This window comes from Accipiter gentilis, chromosome Z, assembly GCF_929443795.1.
Source record: "Accipiter gentilis chromosome Z, bAccGen1.1, whole genome shotgun sequence".
Taxonomy (NCBI): domain Eukaryota; kingdom Metazoa; phylum Chordata; class Aves; order Accipitriformes; family Accipitridae; genus Astur; species Astur gentilis.
The window spans coordinates 75,204,066-75,226,492 of record NC_064919.1 but is presented as its reverse complement, the minus strand read 5'-3'; the positions used below and the strand labels follow the sequence as shown (position 1 = coordinate 75,226,492).

Below are 22,427 nucleotides of genomic sequence, written 5' to 3'. Positions count from 1 at the left end.
CAAATTTCCATAATAAAACAAAGACAAAAACCAAAGGTCAACATAAAATTATTTGGCTTTTTAAGGCTTATTCTATGTTATTACAATACTTCTACATTAGGCAACAATATGAATGACCAACGATATCATAACAATTATCTTATAACATTTCTAAATAGGTTAAACAACAACATCCAATAACCAACAACATCTACTTAACATCAACTTTTATTCTAAACTTAACTAACTCTACAATATTAAAACACATTTCAAGGTTACAGAGAGTCAATAAAAAAAAAACTACAGCCGTTCACACGAACAGCTACAAGGACAAAAGAGAAGTATTAAGAGAACTATTAAGATAACCGCCATTAAAGCAAAGGCTATATAATAAATTGGAATCAACACAAACACATATTCGTACTTCATCATCTTGCCGGCGCTACGCCACAAAATGGTCCCAGCCCTAACAGCCCACGCAGTCTGTCGGTGTTGGAGTCCGCATGCGCCTAAAGTGCATGCGCCGCTTGGGCCTAAAAGCTTCTCTCCCAAATTAAACAAAAGTACGTAAACAACAATCCTATATAATAATAATAATTAACCACTATTCTACTTAAACACATATTAAGATAACAACAACAACAACAACAACATTATCTACTTAAACGTGTCCCTGGCCGGGCCTAGGAAGGTGTTCCTGGTCTTTCGGAACGGGGAGGGGGAGAAGGTGGTTGTCCACATGAGCAAGTACAATTACAAGATGGTTGACGCGGACCCTTACAAAACCAACACATGCATACCACAAGGAGAAATGTAGCAAAGGCCAACAAAACAACTGCCACAAAATTCCAAAACCACCGGGGACACTTACAAAACCAAGACATACATATAGCAACAGCTAACAAACCAAGTGTCACAAAGTTAACTACAAGAAAAGTATACATTTTGGTTAACTACAGAGCCAAAAAATGGTGGTCTGACCAACCTGAGTGCGAGGGGGTGTTTATGCAGTTCCGCGCCCCAGCCCAGAGTGCATGTGCCTAAATGTATTGGTTTTGTCTGGCAAGGTTTTGGTCGCGGGGGGGGGTTACAGGGGTGGCTTCTGTAAGAAGCTGCTGGAAGCTTCCCCTGTGTTCGAGAGAGCGAGCCCATACCAGCTGGCTCTAAGACGGACCCGCCGCTGGCCAAGGCCGAGCCAATGAGTGATAGTGGTAACGCCTCTGTGATAACATTTTTAAGAAGGAAAAAAAGTTGGGACGGAGAGAAACAGCCGCCGGAGTGAGGAGTGAGAACATGTAAGAGAAACAACCCTGCGGACACCAAGGTCAGTGAAGAAGGAGGGGGAGGAGATGCTCCAGGCGCCGGAGCGAAGATTCCCCTGCAGCCCGTGGTGAAGACCCTGGTGAGGCAGGCTGACCCCCTGCAGTCCAGGGAGGTCCACGGTGGAGCAGATCTCCACCTGCAGCCCGTGGAGGACCCCACGCCGGAGCAGGTGGGTTCCCGAAGGAGGCTGTGACCCCGTGGGAACCCCGCGCTGGAGCAGGTTCCTGGCAGGACCTGCGGATCTGTGGAGAGAGGAGCCCACGGAGCAGGTTTTCTGGCAGGACTTGTGAGCCCGTGGGGGACCCGCGCTGGAGCAGTGTGCTCCTGAAGGACTGCACACCGTGGAATGGACCCATGCTGGAGCAGTTCGTGAAGAACTGCAGCCCGTGGGAATGGCCCACGTTGGAGGAGTTCGTGGAGGACTGTCTCCCGTGGGTGGGACCCCACGCTGGAGCAGGGGAAGAGTGTGATCAGCCCTCGTCCTGAGGAGGTGAAGCGGCAGAAAATAACGTGTGATGACCATAAACCCCCTCCCTGTCCCCCTGTGCCGCTGGGGGGGCTTGGTGGTGAAATCCGGGAGTGTAGTTGTGCCCAGGAAGAAGGGAGGGGTGGTGGGAAGGTGTTCTGAGATTTCGTTTTATTTCTCATTACCTTGCTCTGGTTGATTTGTAATAAATTGAGTTAATTTTCCCAAACTGAGTCTGTTTTGCCCGTGATGGTAATAGTGAATGATCTCTCCTGTCCTTGTCTCGACCCGCAAGCCTTTTGTTATATTTTCTCTCCCCTGTCCAGCTGAGGATGGGGGAGTGATAGAATGGCTTCGGTGGGCACCTGGTGTTCAGCCAGGGTTAACCCATCACACTAAACAATTGATACAGTCGCACGCTTTGACTGGCGAATGACAGGAATCTGTTTTACACCGTCGAGCAAAGCAACAGATACAAATTGCATATTCGATACGACATGTTGGATTAGCTGAATAAACCAAGGAATAGCACATGGCACAAACATCAAAGCGGCAAATGCACACAACAGGTAAAACAGAAGCCGTTTTACCCATGGTGCTCCAGGTAACCAAGACCATAGATCACCGTCCCAAACATTCCATGTTTGAATGGGGACATGGGTTAGTTTCTAACAAAACAGATTCGTTATACTTATAGGAACCCTATGGGATAAGGAGAGGTGGGGGAATTGGCTTCCCTTCACCTTCATAGGTAAATCTCCAACATAACATAATTAGAAATAACATCGTGTCTGCTTCTCTTCTTCTGTGGGTACATCTGTGTCGCTTGCTTCTTCCTGAAAGTTAAACAAGAACAACTTTGCTTCTCGGGTTAGTATGAATCTTTTCAATTTTTCCACAGGCATCTTTTGCCTCTCTCAAATGCAGGGGTTTACCCTCGGGCTTGTGCTTCACAACAGAGGTCTTCGACTCCTGAATGTTTCCGTTTTACGTGTAGCCATTCCAACAGGCATTCCCAATTTTCCACTGTCTGGGTGCTTTGTAGGAGAGCTAGCCGGGCCAGCTCATCCACTTTAGCATTCCATTGGCTCACCGGGGCATCATCTGGTTGGTGAGATGCTACCCATGCTACTGCAAATTTCCTTTGTCTGGCAATGGTAAGAACATCTTGCCATTTTTCCTTTTGCCACACAGGTATCCTATTGACCTCCCACCCGTTTTGTTCTCAGAATGGAAGCCACTCAGTGCAGTCCTTAAACACAGCATAAGAATCAGTATAGATATAGAGGAAGCAGATTGAGCCTCGTGCTGGAAGACGCTCCACACAGCAATTAGTTCTCCTACTTGTGCACTACCTATCCCTTCGGTAATGATCTGTTCCTCGGTATCTACTCGAAGTGCCACAGCTCGATATTTCCAAATTTTTCCCTCTCGCTTCGACGAGGCATCCATGAACCAGACATTTTGCAATTGTCCAGAAAACGGAGGAGCTACTTCTATTACAGGCAAAAGCTCGGAGGCGTCTCTATCTGGGTTCACCTCGTCTTGTATATTTAACACTTTGGCGGCTCCTTCTGATACGGAGAAGGTTTCACAGTAGTGTTCTGTCTGTGCATACCACTCTCGCACAGAGGCTCTCTGGGCCACCCCGTCGGGGGGTGGAGTTCCTGCCAAAACTGCTTTGATCACTTTAAATGGACCTCTGAGCACTATCGATTGTTGCCGGGTGGTCCGTTCGGCTTCTCTCAGAGCTAAACTAACTACAAATAGACCCTTTTCCCAAGTTGTAGACCTTTTTTCAGCATCTTTAAAGCTACGAGAATAAAACCCAATGGGCTGAACAGGTCCCTCTGGACCCTTTTGAATGGGACCAAGGGCCTGATAGGCATTCACTTCAAATACCAACAACTGTAAAGCTTCGTCATGGACCTGAGTCCATTCCCACTGAGCTCTCTTTCCCAACAAGTCATACAGGGGTCTAGCAGTAATTGAGAGGTCAGGAATGCGTTTCCTCCAAAACACAAGCAATCCTAGTGCATGCTTGAAGTCTTTCTTTGACTCTGGCATCTGGATCTGATCGAGAGAGGAAAGGGTATCCGGTGGGATACACGTCATGTCTCCCTTCCACCAGATTCCTAAAAATTTTACCTCGCTTGAAGGGGTTTGGATTTTCTCAGGTGGAATTGTCAACCCTATACTTTCCAAATGGGTGATGATGTCGTTCGGGGTTTCTCTAACTGCTTCTACCTGCTTTCCTCCTATGAGCACATCATCTATATACTGATAGATCTTTACCTCTGCTTTTATGGGAGTTGTTTCCAACTCTCACGCTAGAGCATGGTGAGCCAGCGTGAGGGAGTGCTTGTATCCTTGGGGCAGTCATGTAAAGGTGTACTGTTGTCCTTCCCAGGTGAAGGCGAAGCAATCCTGGTCCTCAGGTTGTAAAGGGACCATAAAAAACATATCCTTAACATCGATCACTGCCATGACAGGGTGGGATTGTTCCTGAATGGCAGCAATCAATTCACCAATGTTTGGTACAGCAGCTGTTAGTGGACCTGTGTTGGCATTGAGCCTCCTGTAATCTACCGTCAATCTCCATTTGCCATTTGGTTTTCGGACTGGCCATACTGGGGAGTTGAAGGGGGAGTGAGTAGGAACTACAACCCCTTGTTTCTTTAAATCCTCCAGAACTGGCGTAATTCCTTCTCTTGCTCCTAGAGGCACTGGATAGGGTTTAACATTTGTCAGCTTGGAAGGGGGAAGGGTAGGTGCTGCTTGCAATAGACGCACCTCCAGGCTGGATGTTTCGGCTAACTGCCTAATCTGAGGGACACCAAAAGACCATGAGTTTCCCTGGGTGTCCCGCCACTGTCTACCCTTCAAAACATCTATACCTAAAAGGTTCATCTGGAAAGATCCTACGGCCACCATGGTATTGACCGGGTTTTCTTCCCCTGGCAACCATAGGGTTGCCGGAGTCATGGGCATGGATTGGGTTTTCCCAAAAGCATTTAAGACAATCAGATTTTTAGATGGGGCCGAAATCCCGCATTGTTCTGCTTTAGTCCGCCTTAGCGCAGGAATTTGTGCCCCAGTATCAATTAAAAAGGTCACCGGTCTTTTCTTTGGTCCTACAGCAATAGTAATCAGTAAATCTCCTTTTGTATTGCAGGTGAGTTGTCTAACAAACATCCACCCTCCGCCTCCCCCCTCGCCTTCAGGGGGTGGAAGATCTAGTTTCCTGCCACCTTCTCCTCCTTAGTCGACTCGTCCTCCAGGCTTATCAAGGGTGGGGCACTAGGGGTTGGTTTGGAAATGGCCTTTTGCCCTGACCAATTCTGCACAAGCTCCTCCAGTCTTTGGGTCGAGAGCCCATCCATCAAGTCCCAGGGAACACCTTTTGAACCCCTAGTTGCCATAGTCCCTGTCGACTTAGGGGCCTCTCTCTTCCAGGGGCTAATAGCCGCCCACTAAGTCGCCGTACGATCTTGTTTTCAGTCCTTTGAGACGATCCACCAACAGGGCCGTATTTTCTCTCCAAGTTAATCAATTCCTGAGCTACCTCTCCCCATGTCCCTGGCCATCGATGGTCAGGGGACATTCTCCCCTCCAGAACGGACATAGTCCTTTCTCCATTGGGGGTGTTTAGAATTCTCCCTTGCAATTGGATCCCAATTGGTCTCAGAGAGTCAGGAAGCCCCCATATCAGAATAGTCATCCTCTCTGGGTCCACAGGCAGCATTATCGGGGAGCCCTGATGGGGCTTGAGCTCCCGGTCATACATCATCCTGATACATGCCGCCTTTTGCACACTTTCTAGCAGCTGATCCACCGTATCGGTTATGGCAAGGGGATCTCCCCGTTCCATAGGGTTCAGCCCTCCAGCCCAGTACGCAGCTCTCTGAGTCAATGACCATGGGGCCCGGTGATCACCAGTTGTTAGAAACACACCTGGACCCCAATATTCTTCTGCTTCTTTCTCTGACAACAAGATTCCATCTCCTCCTGACAAAGACACTCTCCACACGTACTCCGTCTCAGATTCCTTTGCCATCCTTGAAAAACCTTTTCTCAATTTTGCTAATTCAGTTGCTGTATATGGGGCTTCTTTAGTGATAACCTGAGGATGGTCGTCGCTACTGTCCTCATACACATACTCGGTTTTAATCACTGGACGCACGTCGCGGGGGGGCTCTCTACGGTCTCTTTTGCCCTTTGCAAATCCCTCTGAGGATAGATTTGCTGTGTCCTTTTCTCCACAGGAGGCGTGTCTACCTCCGTCTCTCTCGAAAGTTGATTCTTTAATTCTCTTTTTAAAACCCTAACAAGTTTCCTTTCCTCCTCCAACAACTGTTTACTTTCTTGCAGTTGCTTCTGCAGGCTTCTGATCATGTCACTTTGACCAGACTTCTGCTTCCTCTCTTCCATCGCGGCTGCCAGACTCACTCCCAGCACTGCACAAATTATTGCTTTTCCCTTCCCTTTTTTAACCTTAGCTTCCTTCTGCAAGATTCTTATCCGATCCACCACACTCTGTGGTTGAAACCAGTGGTTTTTCACCCCGTCTTGTCCCTGGACTGAGGGGCAAGATCGGTAGTCCTCTAAAAGATCATATAGTTTCTCTATTCCTTCAACCCGTGAGGGTGCAGAATCACAAACACCAACAGTTTCCCGAGCATCCATTTTTCTCTAACACAAATTAGGGGGTCTGCGTTCTGAGAGGGTCTCTCTCAGAAGGACACACTGTACACTTACAAATCAACACAACTAGAAGGGGGTAACGTCTTGAGAGGGTCTCACAATAGTTCCGAATTCCCCCCTTCTCCCTCTCATGAGCACAACCTTCAACGTCACACACTAACTTGAAGGAGGATTACGTCCTGAGAGGGCCACGCGTGAATATACTAGTTCCCCCTTCTCACTCTCAGGAGCCAGACTGCACATTAACCCAAAAGTTCCACAACAAAGTAGTGCAGCACTCTCATCTCTGGGGATCCTGTCCGTGACGCCAATTTAAAAATGTCCCGATCCAATACCGGGGAAGGTTGTTCAATGAACCCGAGAGCGAGATTAAGACACAAACAAGGTCAGATGCTGTACAACCTTACAAATTTTATTCTCTATAACAACCAATAACTGCGATAGAACAGAGGGAGGAAAAAGAAAAAGAGACAGACCTAAGCAAGAGAACGGAAGAGAGGTAGCAAGACTAGTTAACCACCACCACGAAGCCAGCAGCGTCCCGCTGAGTTGGTTCCAACGACAGTGATGGAGGGTCAGGTTCTTCTGCTGCTGCCAGCCAGGTGTCTTCCCTTCAGATCCAGATGTTACAGTCCTTCAGATGTTTTCCAAGTCCGGGTTTCTTCAGCCGAGAAGGGAGTACGCAGTTCTTTTTTATTGTTCCAGTCCCCTCTGTTTCTCTGAAAAGTCCACCCATTTCCACAGAACTCATTATCCTGTGTGCCGCCCCCTGTTCCTCCATGGACGCATGCCCAGGTGCTCATGGTGGTTTTCTCACCTTGCTTGTGGGCAAGCACAGCTCAGCAGGCATCATGTGGTGGCTTCTTCAGGGACATCTTGTGTGTAGTCCCCTACAAAAACAGGATGTTGAGTCAGCAAATCAACAGAGTCTCTTACAGATGTGTAGGCAAGGAGGTGCAGTTCCAGCTGGTGCTTCTGGAAATATTTGCCTGCAGCCACCTCTCATACAGGTGGGAACTGCAAATTTGCATAATGCCCTGGCCAGAGCTGCTACTCACAGATCTGGCAGCAATAAAAAGGCAAGAGACCAGGCACATCAGCAGAGCCCTGCAAGGAGGACATCCCTGTGTACACCTGCTCTCTGCCTGCTGTCGAGATGGTGCAAGTGACTCCACTCCTCCTGATACTCGGCATGGTGCTGGTGGCTCCTGGCTACTCTGCAAAAAAGGTAATGGCAGGGCTGGGATCCACGGGGCAGGGTGGGAAGGGTTGCCTACGCCTGCCACCATGCCCGCACTTGGGCTGTGCTGCAGCACCAACTCTGAGTCCCCTCTGCTCTAGTGTGTGCTGACTGGGCGCTGGATGAATGAACTGGGCTCCAACATGACCATCATGCCCGTGAATGGAAAAGGCGAATTCTGGGGCTTCTACCATACGGCCGTGAAAACCACCACGAACGAGATCCAGGTGTCACCCCTCCGGGGATCCCAGCACCGCCCGAACCAGCAGAGGCATCCCACCTTCGGCTTCACTGTCAAATGGAGCTTTTCAGGTACTTCTCCTTTCCCAGCCTCCCTGCAGTGTCCCCAGAGCTCCCCTGCCCTCCACTGTGATGTCCCCAGACCTCCCCTGCCCTCCCTGTGATGTCCCTGATGTTCTTCTGCCCTTCCCTGCAGGGTCGTTGTTGATCCCCTGCCTTCCCCTGTGGTGTCCCAAATGCTCTCCCATCCTCTGTGGTGTCCCTCATGCCCCCCATCCTTGACCCCAGAGCTCCTTGGCTGGTGTCACCTCGCAGTACCAGGGTGCAGAGGTTGTGCTGGGGGCTGAAGCCCGCTGCTGTCTGCCCATCTCCAGATGAGACCCCAAGCCCCCTGTTGCCTTCTGCCTCCTTTCCCCATCACCACTGTCCCCAGAGGGCAGGGACAGCCCAGGTCTACTGTCCCCCTGTGCTGGGGCAAGCTGCAGGGCTATGGGTTGGCACTGACTGGCTTTTTCGGTAACGTGACCACTCTCCCCTCCATCTCCTACCCCATCCCTGCAGACTCTGTCACCGTCTTCACCGGCCAGTGCTTTGTGGATGAGAAGGGAAATGAGATTTTGAAGACCATGTGGCTCCAGCGGTCACATGTGGACAACATCAAGGACGATTGGAAGGCCACCAGGTGAGCCCCCCATTCCTGCCCTGCGCAGGTCCCCTGAGCATCCCCAGAGGGGTTCGGGACTCTCCCACCCCGTGGTGCTCAGCGTCTGGCAGAGCTGCTGCCAGTGCGGGGGTGGTTGAGGATGGGGTGCTTGTGCACGGCCGCCCTGCGGGTCGCTCGGAGGTGCAAATGCTGGGGGAGGAAGCAGGGGGGCAGGGACGGGCAGGCGTTTGGCACAGCAAGGCTGCATTTCTCACTCTTACATCTCCTCCCTTTGTGTCCCCACAGGGTCGGCACCAACGTCTTCACCCGCCTGCGCCCCCGGCAGGAGTGTAGCTGGGAGCAAGGGGATTCCCAGGCCAGTGACGACGACGACGACTCTGCATCCTGCTCCTTCTGCTCCGCCGACTGCTGCTCTCAATAAAGCTTTGCAGCAAACACTCACCCGTCTCCTGTCGTGTTGCGCCTCAGCGCCCATGTTCCCCTGTGTGTCCCCCACAGCATCTCATGCCCTCTCCGGGCTCCATCCCCGAGGCCCGGTGCCTGTCCCCCACCATGACCCCTGCCATGGCCTGGGCTCCTCCGTCGCAGCCCCAGTTTGCCCCACTGTGCTCCCTCGGGACCTCCGCCTTGCCCGGAGGAGCAGGACCCCACTCAGTCTGGCGTGGTGGCTAGTGGCCCGTCTCCCACCAGGGTGACCCTTGGCAGGAGGCCCAGCACGGGCGGCCACTGCCTGTCCGCGGGCCCCTCCACCATAAAAGGGGCCGAGCGGGCAAGGGGCAGCAGCGCAGGCAGAGCCCGGGCACCGCACACGGCCACCGCCGCTGCTGCCACGGGGAGCTTCGGCCGCTGCCTCCCGCTCACCCTGGCCCTGCTCAGCCCCTGTGCCACTGCTGGCAGGAAGGTGTCGAGGATTTCTTGGCTGGGCGAGGGCATGCGAGCAATCCAGCCGTTAGGTGGGAACGAGGCATAAGTTGACAAAGTGCAGGAGCAGACAAGGACGCTGTGCCCTTGTACGCTGGGAGAAAGGAAGATAAGAAGAGCCTGACAAGCAACTCCTGGATGCCGAAGAATGAGACAAGTAACTGCTGGACACCTCGTGAAGAAGCTTGCACAGCCAATGGAGGATAAGGTAGTGTCGCGTGAACCGGGGTATTGGACCAATTAGAGTATTGTACAAGGCGCGTGCACAAGCACATAAGGTATAGAACTGTGCTAAAAGTTGTAGTAAATGGGCTTCACTTGATCACATTGGTCTGTGCGTGATTTCCCCTGTGGATCCTCCGCAACATTTGGCGCCCGAACAGGGACCCTCAGATCAGCACTTTATCGTCTCTATGGGAATTTCTGGTGCAGCTGAACCGACGAGGAAGCGGAGGAGCCGGCCGAGAGTGTTCCTGCTGCCCCGGCAGGACGGCAGAAGCTTCAGCCACGCTGGGAAGCACGACGTGAGCTTCAGCTGAGCTGGGACGCGCCTAAGTGTGAATCTCGCCCTGAGCTGGGAAAACGAGGAGACGCGCGGAAGCTTGAATCTCGCCCTGATTAGGTGAGCGGTCGGAGAAGGAGATGGGGTTGGACAAAAGGCAGGAAGCAGTCCTAAAGCTCCTTCGTAATTTTCTCTCTGAGAGAGGACTGAAATTCGATAGTTCTGTGTTAAAGGGGTTACTTTTATGGGCCTGGGAGAAGGAACTTCTCCCGAATGTAAATGTCGCATTTGAAGAAGCGACCTGGGATAATATAGGCAAGGCACTGTGGGACGCTGCTAACTGCAAGGGGGGTAAGGTGAAGGAGATGAAAAAATACGCAGCGCTCGGGAAAGTAATGCCAGACATGCTGGAGGCGATGAGGGCGGACCGGGAGGCAGCCGCCGCTGCCCGCGCGGCCGTGACCCCTCTGCTGCCTCCACGGCTGCCGCGTCAGCCTACCCCGCTGGAGTTGGGGGGACATTCTCTACACAGCTATCTCCACCCCCCGACATCCATTTCTGTTAACACTGAGACGCCTGCACAGGCGCAGCCTTTGCCTATACCCAGCCAGGCCGTTGGCGCCGAAAAAATTCCCCCGTCTGTTACTCCACAAGAAAGAGGGGAATTAGGGGGGGCCGACTGTCGCCCGACAGATCCGAACCCGACAGACTCGGGGGTGACCAATGCGGATAAACAGGTTGCGGGGGTGAGGGAACCATCTCCATCGGGTAGTGCGATGGAAGAGCTCCTAAGGGAGGTGGTGAGCCAATTACAAAAACGGACAGTACGGTCGGAAGAGCTCCCAAGGGAGGTGGTGCACCAATTACAAAAAATGGCAGCACGGTCGGGAGAGCCAGAAGTGAGGGAGAAAGGATCCTCCCGAAAGGATGAACCGAGAAGGCAAGAGCATGAGGATTCTGGCCGTGTACCAGTCCCGCTCCCTCCCCTGCCTTCTCGCCACCCCCTCCGCCCCCTCCCTCCTCCCCTCCCTCTCCGCCCCCCCCCTCCGCCCGTTTGCCCCGGCGCGTGTCAGCCGGCCATGGAGCGCCCGCCGCGGCCGCGGCCGGACCCCGGGCAGAACCGTCCGCGCCCCCGCCCCCGCCCGTTCATCCATCCCGCCTCTCGGGACCGGAGACGGTGACACCAGCCGCGCCCGCGGTAGACGCGGAGCTGCTTGTAATAGCCGCTGCAGAAGAAAGGCAGAGACGCTGGAGGGGTGTAATAAAAGATGCCGTTACAGAAGGGACTATGCTCCAAGCATTCCCAGTTATTGCATCAAATGGACAGAAAAAATGGGAGGCGTTTGACTGGAAGGTCATTGAGAGATTAAGGAATGCTGTGAGCCAGTACGGAATCAAATCTGCGTTAACTCACCAAATACTGCACTTCATTTTTCTGCTGATACGCTGATACCTCAAGATATTAAACAGCTAGCACAGTTGGTTTTGACACCCACCCAAATGTCAGTGTTCTTCCGGCAGTGGGAGACGTTCTGTGATAGGGAACAAGCAACACCACGACAACAAACAGATCCCTTATGGGGAGTAACCACGCAGATGCTGAAGGGTACTGGACCCTTCGCATCAGGGAACGCTCAGTTACGGTGTGTCCCTGAGGTTCGTCATCTGTCACAGATCTTGGCATATCAAGCTTTTCTTACCATACCAGACAACATGCGCAGCCGTGCTTTCACCCAGGTGAAACAGGAGTATAACGAACCTTTTGCACAGCTTATTAATAGACTGCATAGGGCAATCTATGACCACCCTGACGTGAACGAGGGCATGAAAGAAAACATGTTCAAAATACTCGCTTTTGAAAATGCTACTGGAAAGACACGCAAAGCATTGTGTAATTTGCCGAAAAATGCAGACGTCGTTGATATGATGGAATACGTGGATCGATCAGTGGACTCACAGAAAGTAGCCTATGCTGCCACAGCTCTACAAGGAGCTACAAAGAAGCACAAGGCCAGTAAGACACCCTCGGTCAAGTGTTTTAACTGTGGCAAACGTGGTCACATTAGGAGCAAATGTACGGTTACTGCCAACAGTAAGTGCTGCAACAAGTGTAAGAAAGATAACCATACCACCAAGAATACAGGAAGCAGGGAAAATTCACACCGACCGTGAAGGCCCCTCACGCAACGACACAAATGCAAGGGGCTTGGGCTGCCAGCCCTCAGGCAGCCTCGCAACCACCAGATCCGCCACTGCAGGAAGCTCCGGAGTGGATGTGGAAACCGCAGTACACATCCAACATAAAGGGACCATTGGGGTTTGGACTCAGTGCATTTTTAATGGGGCGATCTTCAACAGCTCTAGGAGGAATTCTAGTAGTCCCAGGGCTTATTGATGCAGATTATTGTGGGACTGTGAAAGAATTATGATTCATGATTTAATCCCTCCTGTTTCTATTCCTAAAGGTACCAGAATAGCACAATTAGTTCCATTCAGGACGTGTGTTCCGAACCCAGGTGAAGTACAACGTGGAGATGGCGGATTCGGCTCCACAGGGAAACCGCAGGTATACTTTGCCATGGACACAACAAGGGGTAAACCAGAAAAGGTAGTTGTCCTGGGTTCAGCTGGGATAGAGTTAAGTTTTACAGGAACCTGGGAGGTGGGGGCACAGCCGGGGCAGCTGACCTGAACTAGCCAAGGAGCTATTCCATAGCATGTGACATCATGCTCAGTATATAAATGGGGAGCGGGCCGGGGGGTGGTCTCGGTTTTCGGTGGGGGAAGTGGCGGAGCGTCGGGTCCGGGGTGGTGAGCAGTTGCACTGTGCATCACTCTTTTTGTATACTTTTTCATTAGTACCGTTGTTGTTGTTGTTGTAATTTTTCTTTGTGTTTGTCCCAGTAACCTGCCTTTATCTCAGCCCTCGAGGTTCCAGTTTTCTTTTTCTTTTCTCTCCTCCGTCTCCTCCCCATCCCACCGGAGGGGGGCGGAGGAGTGAGCGAGCGGCTGCGTGGTCCTTTGTTACCGGCTGGGCTGAGACCATGACAGTCCTTTTTTGGCGCCCAACGTGGGGCAGAAGGGTTGAGATAACGACAGATCTGGCCAGAGCGTGTTGAAACAAATTTGTCAAACGCATTTCTTGGATAAATAGATGTTAGTCACAATGTTGTTTCATTTGTTTACATGGTGGCGTTTTGTAAGCTCTTATATGCTCTATGTATTGCCTGTAGTTGCGTATCTCATCTCTGGGAGAGTGATTGGGATTATCATTTTGCTGTACTGGGCAATGTCGACTTACGAAATTATTACATCGCTGGTCGTGAGGTTAAACTGGTATCTGTATGAGGCAGTGATAACATTTCCATACTTTGGGCACCTTCTGTCGGATTTTATTGGTAATTACACCCCATCCATGGGGAAGTTAGGGGGGGATACTCCCCGCCATCCATTCGCCTCCCTTTCCTCCTTCCGACTAATTACAACAGCTTTCGAGAATTTTGAATATCCTTGGGATGCGCAAGCCAGCGTGCTGTTAGTGCTATGCCTCCTGAATATTTTTCAGGTCTTGTTTAGGGCTACAAAAAGGCTCTTTAAGAGGACCGCCCAGAGATCGGCCCCAAAGCTGGATATTCATGGGTGGCACGGCATGTGGGAGGATATGGGCAGGTATCTAGAGAACTTCTCACCTCCAGTGGCTTGGAAGTGCACTCCCAAACAACTACAGAACCCTCATGAAGTGGTAGAATATTTGAAAGACAAATGCTGTGGCTATTCCAAAGACGTACAACTCGCTGCACTGTGCTGGGCCCTGGCCAGTATCTACCAAACACTGCTTGATATTATGCAGCACCCTCAGGGGGAAAAGGGGGAAAAGATGGAAACCAGGACAACATGCACCGTGGCTACCCAAACCCTGACAACAGGCACCTTGGCTGCCCCTACCCCGACAACAAGCACCGTGGCTGCCCCTACCACGACAACAGGTACCACGACTACCCCTACCCCGGTGACAGACACTGCAGCTAAACCAGAGAACCAACCTGTGCCAGTATCAGTCGCCCCTGTACAGAAAAAGAAACGCACAAAGAAATCAGTTCGCTTAGTGAGAGATGAAGATGAACCAGGGTCATCGCGAGAACAGGAGGAAGAGCCAGAACCTGGAATAATTACCCAATCCCTATCCATGAGTGAGTTGCGTGACATGCGAACAGATTTTAGCCGCCACCCAGGTGAGCACATTGTTACCTGGCTGCTCCGATGCTGGGATAGTGGGGCTAGTAGTGTGGAATTAGAGGGTAAAGAAGCTAAGCAGTTGGGATCTCTGTCTAGGGAAGGGGGCATCGACAAGGCGATTGGGAGAAAAACACAAGTCCTCAGCCTCTGGAGGCGACTTCTGTTAGGTGTAAAGGAAAGGTACCCCTTCGGGGATGAAGTTACATGTCACCAAGGCAAGTGGACCACCATGGAGAGAGGGATTCAGTACCTGAGAGAATTAGCCGTGCTGGAGGTGATTTATAATGATCCAGAAAATGCGCAGTCACCCACAGATCCAGATGAGGTCCAACGCACACAACCCATGTGGCGGAAGTTTCTGCGAAGTGCACCAGCAACCTATGCCAACTCGTTGGCAGTGATGTCCTGGAGAGAAGGCTATGGACAAACGGTGGATGAATTGGCTGTCCAACTCCGGCAAGACGAGGGAAGTCTCTCTTCCTCCCTACGGGCCTGTGTCTCAGCTGTAGAGGGGTCGTCCCGAGAGTTCCAGCAATTCAAAGTAGATCTGTCCTCCTCCTCACCTGTACGGGCCCGCATCGCAGTTATTGGGAGTAAGCGTTCCTCTACCCAAGAGAGAGGAGAACGAAAGTACACACGACGGGCTAACCTGTGGTTTTACCTGCGTGACCATGGAGAGGACATGAGGAAGTGGGATGGAAAACCTACCTCAGTCTTGGATGCACGGGTACAGGAGTTGCGAGAAAAAGCAACCAGGAAAGAGAATTCTTCTTGGAAAACCGCTGCTCCAGTTTCCCGTGAGCAGTCCCCCAGACGCAGTAGTAGATGGGCTGATCTCATTTCTGATCCCCTTGAAGGGACTTCCGATTCACGTGTGCAGAAAGTGAGTAACGGATATTCTAACCAGGATTAGAGGGGCCCTGCCTCCAGCCAGGTGGAGGAGAGGGACACCCGAGTCTACTGGACAGTGTGGATTCGATGGCCTGGCACATCAGACCCACAGGAATAGAAGGCTCTAGTGGACACTGGTGCACGATGTACCCTAATGCCATCAAGTTATAAAGGGGCAGAACCCATCTGTATCTCTGGTGTGACAGGGGGATCCCAAGAGCTAACCGTATTGGAAGCTGAAATGAGTCTAACCGGGAATGAGTGGCATAAACACCCCGTTGCGACTGGCCCAGAGGCCCCGTGCATCCTTGGTATAGATTATCTCAGGAGGGGGTATTTCAAGGACCCAGAAGGGTACCGTTGGGCCTTCGGTATAGCTGCATTGGAGACGGAGGAGATTGAACAGCTGTCTACCCTGCCGGGTCTCTCCCAAGACCCTTCGGTTGTGGGGTTGCTGAAGGTTGAAGAACAACAGGTGCCAACTGCTACCACGACGGTGCACCGGCGGCAATATCGCACCAACCGAGACTCCCTGATCCCCATCCATCAGCTGATTTGCCAATTGGAGAGCCAAGGAGTGATCAGCAAGACTCACTCACTCTTTAGTAGTCCCATAAGGCCCGTGCGGAAATCCAATGGGGAATGGAGACTAACAGTAGATTATCGTGGGCTGAATGAAGTCACGCCACCGCTGAGCGCTGCTGTGCCAGATATGTTAGAGCTTCAATATGAACTGGAATCAAAGGCAGCTAAGTGGTATGCCACAATTGACATTGCTAATGCATTTTTCTCCATTCCTTTGGCAGCGGAGTGCAGGCCTCAGTTTGCTTTCACTTGGAGGGGCGTCCAGTACACCTGGAATCGACTGCCCCAGGGGTGGAAACACAGCCCCACCATTTGCCATGGACTGATCCAGGCTGCACTAGAAAAAAGGTGAAGCTCCAGAGCACCTGCAATATATTGATGACATCATCGTATGGGGCAACATGGCAGAAGAAGTTTTTGAGAAGGGGAAGAAAATAATCCTAATCCTTTTGAAGGCTGGTTTTGCCATAAAAGAAAGTAAGGTCAAGGGACCTGCGCAGGAGATCCAGTTCTTAGGAGTAAAATGGCAAGATGGGCGTCGTCAGATCCCTGCTGACGTGATCAACAAAATAGCAGCTATGTCCTCACCGACTAATAAAAAGGAAACACAGGCTTTCTTAGGTGTTGTGGGGTTTTGGAGAATGCATATTCCAAATTACAGTCAAATTGTAAGCCCTCTCTACCAAGTTACTCAGCAGAAGAACGATTTTAAATGGGGGCCTGAGCAACGACAAGCCTTTGAACAGATTAAGCAGGAGATTGTTCACGCAGTAGCTCTTGGGCCAGTCCGGACAGGACAAGATATTAAAAATATGCTCTACACTGCAGCTGGGGAGAATGGCCCCAGCTGGAGCCTTTGGCAGAAAGCACCTGGGGAGACCCGAGGCCGACCTCTGGGGTTTTGCAGTCGGGGATATCGAGGATCCGAGGCTCGCTATACTCCCACTGAAAAAGAGATCTTGGCAGCATATGAAGGAGTTCGAGCCGCCTCAGAAGTGGTTGGTACTGAGACACAGCTCCTCTTAGCACCCCGACTGCCAGTGCTGGGCTGGGTGTTCAGAGGGAGGGTCTCCTCTACACATCACGCTACCGACGTCACGTGGAGTAAGTGGGCCGCACTGATCACACAGCGGGCTCGCATAGGAAACCCCAGTCGCCCAGGAATGTTAGAAGTGATCACGGACTGGCCAGAAGGCAAAGATTTTGGAATGTCGCCAGAGGAGGAGGTGACACGGGCTGAAGAGGCCCCGCTGTATAATAAACTGCCAGAAAATGAGAGGCAATATGCCCTGTTCACTGAAGGGTCCTGTCGCATTGTGGGAAAACATCGGAGGTGGAAGGCTGCTGTATGGAGTCCTACACGACTAGTCGCAGAAACTGCTGAAGGAGAAGGTGAACCGAGTCAGTTTGCAGAGGTGAAAGCCATCCAGCTAGCGTTAGACATTGCTGAAAGAGAAAAGTGGCCAGTGCTCTATCTCTATACTGACTCATGGATGGTGGCAAATGCCCTATGGGGGTGGCTACAGCAATGGAAGAAGGGCAATTGGCAGCGCAGAGGTAAACCCATCTGGGCTGCCGCACTGTGGCAAGATATCGCTGTTCGGATAGAGAAGCTAGTGGTAAAAGTACGTCACGTAGATGCTCATGTACCCAAGAGTCGAGCCACTGAAGAACATCAAAACAACCAGCAGGCGGATCAGGCCGCCAAGATTGAAGTGTCTCAGGTGCACCCGGACTGGCAACGTAGGAGCGAGCTATTTATGGCTCAGTGGGCCCACGATACCTCAGGCCATCAGGGAAGAGATGCAACATATAGATGGGCTCGAGATCGAGGGGTGGACTTGACCATGGACACTATCGCACAGGTCATCCATGAATGTGAAACATGTGCTGCAATTAAGCAAGCCAAGCGGCAAAACCCCCTGTCACATGGAGGGCGATGGCTGAAATATAAACAGTGGGAGGCCTGGCAGATTGACTATATCACACTCCCACAAACACGCCAAGGCAAGTGCCATGTGCTTACAATGGTGGAAGCAACCACTGGACGGCTGGAAACATACCCTCTGTCCCATGCCACCGCCCAGAACACTATCCTGGGCCTTGAAGAGAAAATTTTATGGCAACACGGCACCCCAGAAAGAATCGAGTCGGACAACGGGACTCGCTTCTGAAACAACCTCGTAGACACCTGGGCCAAAGAACATGGCATTGAGTGGGTATATCACATCCCTTATCACGCACCGGCCTCTGGAAAAATTGAACGCTACAATGGACTGCTGAAAACTACATTGAGAGCGATGGGGGGTGGAACTTTCAAGCATTGGGATACACATTTAACAAAAGCCACCTGGTTAGTTAATACTAGAGGATCCACCAATCGGGCTGGCCCCGCCCAACCAAGAGTTCCACATACTGTAGAAGGGGATAAAGTCCCTGTAGTGCGCATGAGGAGTATGTTAGGAAAGACAGTCTGGGTTTGTCCTCCCTCAAGCAGAGGCAAACCCATTCAAGGGGTTGTTTTTGCTCAAGGACCTGGGTACACCTGGTGGGTGATGCAGAAGGATGGGGAAGTTCGATGTGTACCTCAGGGAGATTTGATTTTGGGAGAGAATAGCCAGTGAATTGGGCTGTGTGATATTTAACTGCTAAATAACCTGCCAATGCATGTCATTGTATCTATAGTGTCTGTATGCCATATCAAGGGTATTATTGTGAGAATTATCTAAATGACTACAGGATGGACTTTTGAAACTGAGCCAAGTACAACAGCGATAGAACTTGAACTGGCACCCAGCAATTTCCTCAAGATCAACATCCTCGACCTGCAGACCAAGGGCATGAGTTGCACCAAATGTACTAGCCACAAGTTCCAGAGGCAGCATACAACAACCCAACATCTCACACCATCTCTCTCTTATCCTGAAGAACTGTTACAACAGATAGAGCCCCCAAATCGATGGACACATTAGAGGGATAGCCCATAGGCTAAAGGAACACCATGTGTGTGTGTGTGCGAGGTCGGGGCGGGGGGGAGTCCATATACTTCTATATAAGACAAGGAAAGTAGTAGTGGTCGATTAGAAAAATGTTAAGATCTGGGCATGATGTAGATGGTATAGAATAAGGGGTGGATAATGTCCTGGGTTCAGCTGGGATAGAGTTAAGTTTTACAGGAACCTGGGAGGTGGGGGCACAGCCGGGGCAGCTGACCTGAACTAGCCAAGGAGCTATTCCATAGCATGTGACATCATGCTCAGTATATAAATGGGGAGCGGGCCGGGGGGTGGTCTCGGTTTTCGGTGGGGGAAGTGGCGGAGCGTCGGGTCCGGGGTGGTGAGCAGTTGCACTGTGCATCACTCTTTTTGTATACTTTTTCATTAGTACCGTTGTTGTTGTTGTAATTTTTCTTTGTGTTTGTCCCAGTAACCTGCCTTTATCTCAGCCCTCGAGGTTCCAGTTTTCTTTTTCTTTTCTCTCCTCCGTCTCCTCCCCATCCCACTGGAGGGGGGCGGAGGAGTGAGCGAGCGGCTGCGTGGTCCTTTGTTACCGGCTGGGCTGAAACCACGACAGTAGTGCAATTGGAAGGGCCTGATGGAGTTATCGTCAAGAAACCGATGAAAATCAATACAGGAGCTGATGTTATGATTATTTCACGATGCATTTGGCCTCCATCATGGCCATTGATCAATCCAAATTTTGGTATTGCAGGGATGGGGGCACACAAGCCACCTTAGTAAGTCAGCTACCGATTACCCATTTGTGTTCCCCGATGGTGAACACGTTGCGATGCGTCCGTATATCATGACTACCCCAACTGAATTGTTTGGCCTCATAGGCCGTGATTTATTGAGCCAAATGAAGGCAATGTTAGTGACCCATCCTTTTAGGAGCCGTCACTGAGGGGCAGCCAATCCTGAAAATTAGCTGGAAAACAGATGAGCCTGTTTGGATTGATCAGTAGCTGCTAAATTCTGAAAGGCTGCTAAAAATACAAGAGTTAGTTGAGGACCAGTTGAGAGCGGGACATGTTGTTCCTTCTACTAGTCCATGGAATACATCAATATTTACCATTCCCAAGAAAAGTGGGACATGGAGACTGTTACATGATCTCAGAGCTAGGAATGCGGTGATGCATAGTATGGGAGCCCTGCAGCCAGGTTTGCCGTCTCCAGTTACGCCTCCAGAAGAATGGGATTTGTTAATTATAGATCTCAATCACATGCGTTCTTGCACCAACCCGCTAGGATGTTAGCAAAGCAATTTGACTTACCACTTACTGATGCCCAAGGTATCGTTAAAGCATGCCCCGATCGTCAAAAGGAAGGGCTGGGCTTGGGCTGTGGGGTTAACCCACGAGGTCTTTTGCCATTGCAGTTGTGGCAAATGGATGTCACCCATGTCACGTGGTTTGGTGCAAAGCGTTCTGTGCATGTGTGTATTGATACCTATCCTGCTGCCGTGTGGGCCACGGCACGAACTGGAGAAAAGGCCTTACATATTGAATGACATCTTCACGCTTCTTTTGCAGTGCTGGGGGTGCCTAAAGAAATTAAGACGGACAACGGCCCAGCCTATGGTTCTACACAATTTGCTCGATTTTGTAACTTGTGGGGAATTCACCATGGTACCGGTATTCCACATCTTCCCACAGGACAGGCTATTGTCGAATGGGCCAACCAGACCCTAAAGAACATGCTGCAAAAACAAAAGGGGGGAACTCAGGGCTTACTCCCAGAGGAACGATTGGCCAAAGCCTTATTTGTGCTAAATTATCTTAGATTGACAGGTGATCACAAAGACCCACCAATGGTAGTGCATCATGTTCTTTTACAGGCAGAAAGGACGCAACAAAGTACGGCAATCATGGTAATGTATAAGGACCCAGAATCCGGGAAATGGTGCGGATCAACAGAAGTAAAACTTACTGGGAGATCCCGGCTAAGTGGGTCAAGCCATGGCTTCGCACTGATGCTGGACCCGGAATTGTCCCAATGGCAAGTGGCATGGCACCGGCGGGTGATCCGCCAGATTCCGACTATTAATAGAGTATCACTTGTAGAGGACTTAGAACAGTGTGCCTTATTGTATATAGAACTTGCTTCAGGTAAAAAGTATGTTAAGCATAATTTGATTAAACATAGTGTGATTACGGGAAGACAGTGTGGGGTAAATGTAAAAGTTAGTTAAAGCCAAAATCAGGGGTAAGGTCTATTTCCATTAATAACCTGGGAACGAGGTTGATTGTGTTTCCACAGCTACAGGCCCACGACGGACTCCTGTTCGATTTGCACGACCATCATCATCTGGAGCATCATAGATGATGCGGCAATATGAATACTACCTCAGCCAAAAACTAATGTATCGGTCACCTTGGCTAACATAACAGGTCAAGATGCTCTGTGCATCGCAACTGTATCGTAAAGCCCACGAACCAATAGACAAGATGGCTATGACTCGTGCAGCGCGCCTGGCCAGCGAGCACATGCGTCATAGATTGCAACCGAGGCGGACTTTTGGCACCCGCTGGCCACGTGTGCTAAAACCCGTTCCTCTACAAATGTATAAATACCGGGATTTTCCGAAGAGCATCGGGCTGGTGTACGGTGAGGCCATCGTTGCCCCTGTGGGGACGCCCACGGAAAGCTGGCACCTACCGATTGCTGGGCTGAGTTCGTGGAGCAAGATGGCACAAGAATGTACGGATGGTTCATCTTCCTCATAGTCCTCATGGTCTGGGTCATTAGGGGTAACGGGTTGGCTCAAAGAATTATGGGCATTGTTGTAGTTATTGTGATTATAGCTATTGTAATAATTTTACCTTGTTCAGCTTGTTAAGAAAAAATGGCATCCCAAGTTATTACGCAAGCCTAGATTGCTCAAAAACAAAAAGGGGGAATTGTTGAGGATTTCTTGGCTGGGCGAGGGCATGCGAGCAATCCAGCCGTTAGGTGGGAACAAAGCATACGTTGACAAAGTGCAGGAGCAGACAAGGACGCTGTGCCCTTGTACGCTGGGAGAAAGGAAGATAAGAAGAGCCTGACAAGCAACTCCTGGATGCCGAAGAATGAGACAAGTAACTGCTGGACACCTCGTGAAGAAGCTTGCACAGCCAATGGAGGATAAGGTAGTGTCGCGTGAACCGGGGCATTGGACCAATTAGAGTATTGTACAAGGCGCGTGCACAAGCACATAAGGTATAGAACTGTGCTAAAAGTTGTAGTAAATGGATCACATTGGTCTGTGCGTGATTTCCCCTGTGGATCCTCCGCAACAGGAAGGCAAGGGCAACCCGGGGGCCAGTGCCCGGCTGGGGGCTGCTCGCTGCTGCCGTGCCATGCCGTGCCGTGCCGTGTGGTCCCCAGGGTGCAGGGTGGCTGGAGAAGGGGCTGCATGTCCTGGCTGTGCCGTGCTGTGCCATGCCAACCCTGGGGTGCAGCGTGAAAGGTCAAGGGGCTGCCTGCTCTTGCTGTGGCCTGCTGTGCTGTCTGGTGCCATGCTGTGCCGTGCCATGCCGTGCTGTGCCGCACTGTGCTTTGCCACAGTGCGTTGTGCCACGCTCTGCTGTGCCCTGCTGTGCCGTGCCGTGCAGTGCCATGCCGTGCCAATCCTGGGGCACAGTGTGCACGGCCGAGGGGGTTGCATGCTTTCACTGTGCCATGCCGTGCTGTGCCAT

The 22,427-nt window shown here is 51.2% G+C and overlaps 2 protein-coding genes across 2 annotated transcripts; one reads left to right on the top strand and one right to left on the bottom strand.

Annotated features, from left to right (window-relative positions):
- Nucleotides 1-4,549: 4,549 nt before the first annotated feature.
- Nucleotides 4,550-6,575, bottom strand: LOC126036551 (uncharacterized). The gene is given in 3 exon segments (XM_049796485.1): nt 4,550-5,177; nt 5,180-5,965; nt 5,968-6,575. Coding segments are annotated over 3 exon segments (1,446 nt in total). The 5' UTR covers nt 6,455-6,575; the 3' UTR covers nt 4,550-5,004.
- Nucleotides 6,576-7,336: 761 nt separating this feature from the next.
- Nucleotides 7,337-9,037, top strand: LOC126036571 (avidin-like). Its single transcript, XM_049796511.1, has 4 exons — nt 7,337-7,700; nt 7,814-8,024; nt 8,514-8,634; nt 8,902-9,037. Exons 1-4 carry the CDS (start codon nt 7,629-7,631, stop codon nt 9,035-9,037), a joined length of 540 nt encoding a protein of 179 aa, XP_049652468.1. The 5' UTR covers nt 7,337-7,628.
- Nucleotides 9,038-22,427: the final 13,390 nt, after the last annotated feature.

Coding starts and splice junctions, on each gene's coding strand:
- LOC126036571 (XM_049796511.1), top strand. CDS start 7,629: ATGGTGCAAGTGACTCCACTCCTCCTGATACTCGGCATGGTGCTGGTG. Junction 7,701..7,813: donor CTGGCTACTCTGCAAAAAAG/GTAATGGCAGGG, acceptor CCTCTGCTCTAG/TGTGTGCTGACTGGGCGCTG. Junction 8,635..8,901: donor GACGATTGGAAGGCCACCAG/GTGAGCCCCCCA, acceptor GTGTCCCCACAG/GGTCGGCACCAACGTCTTCA.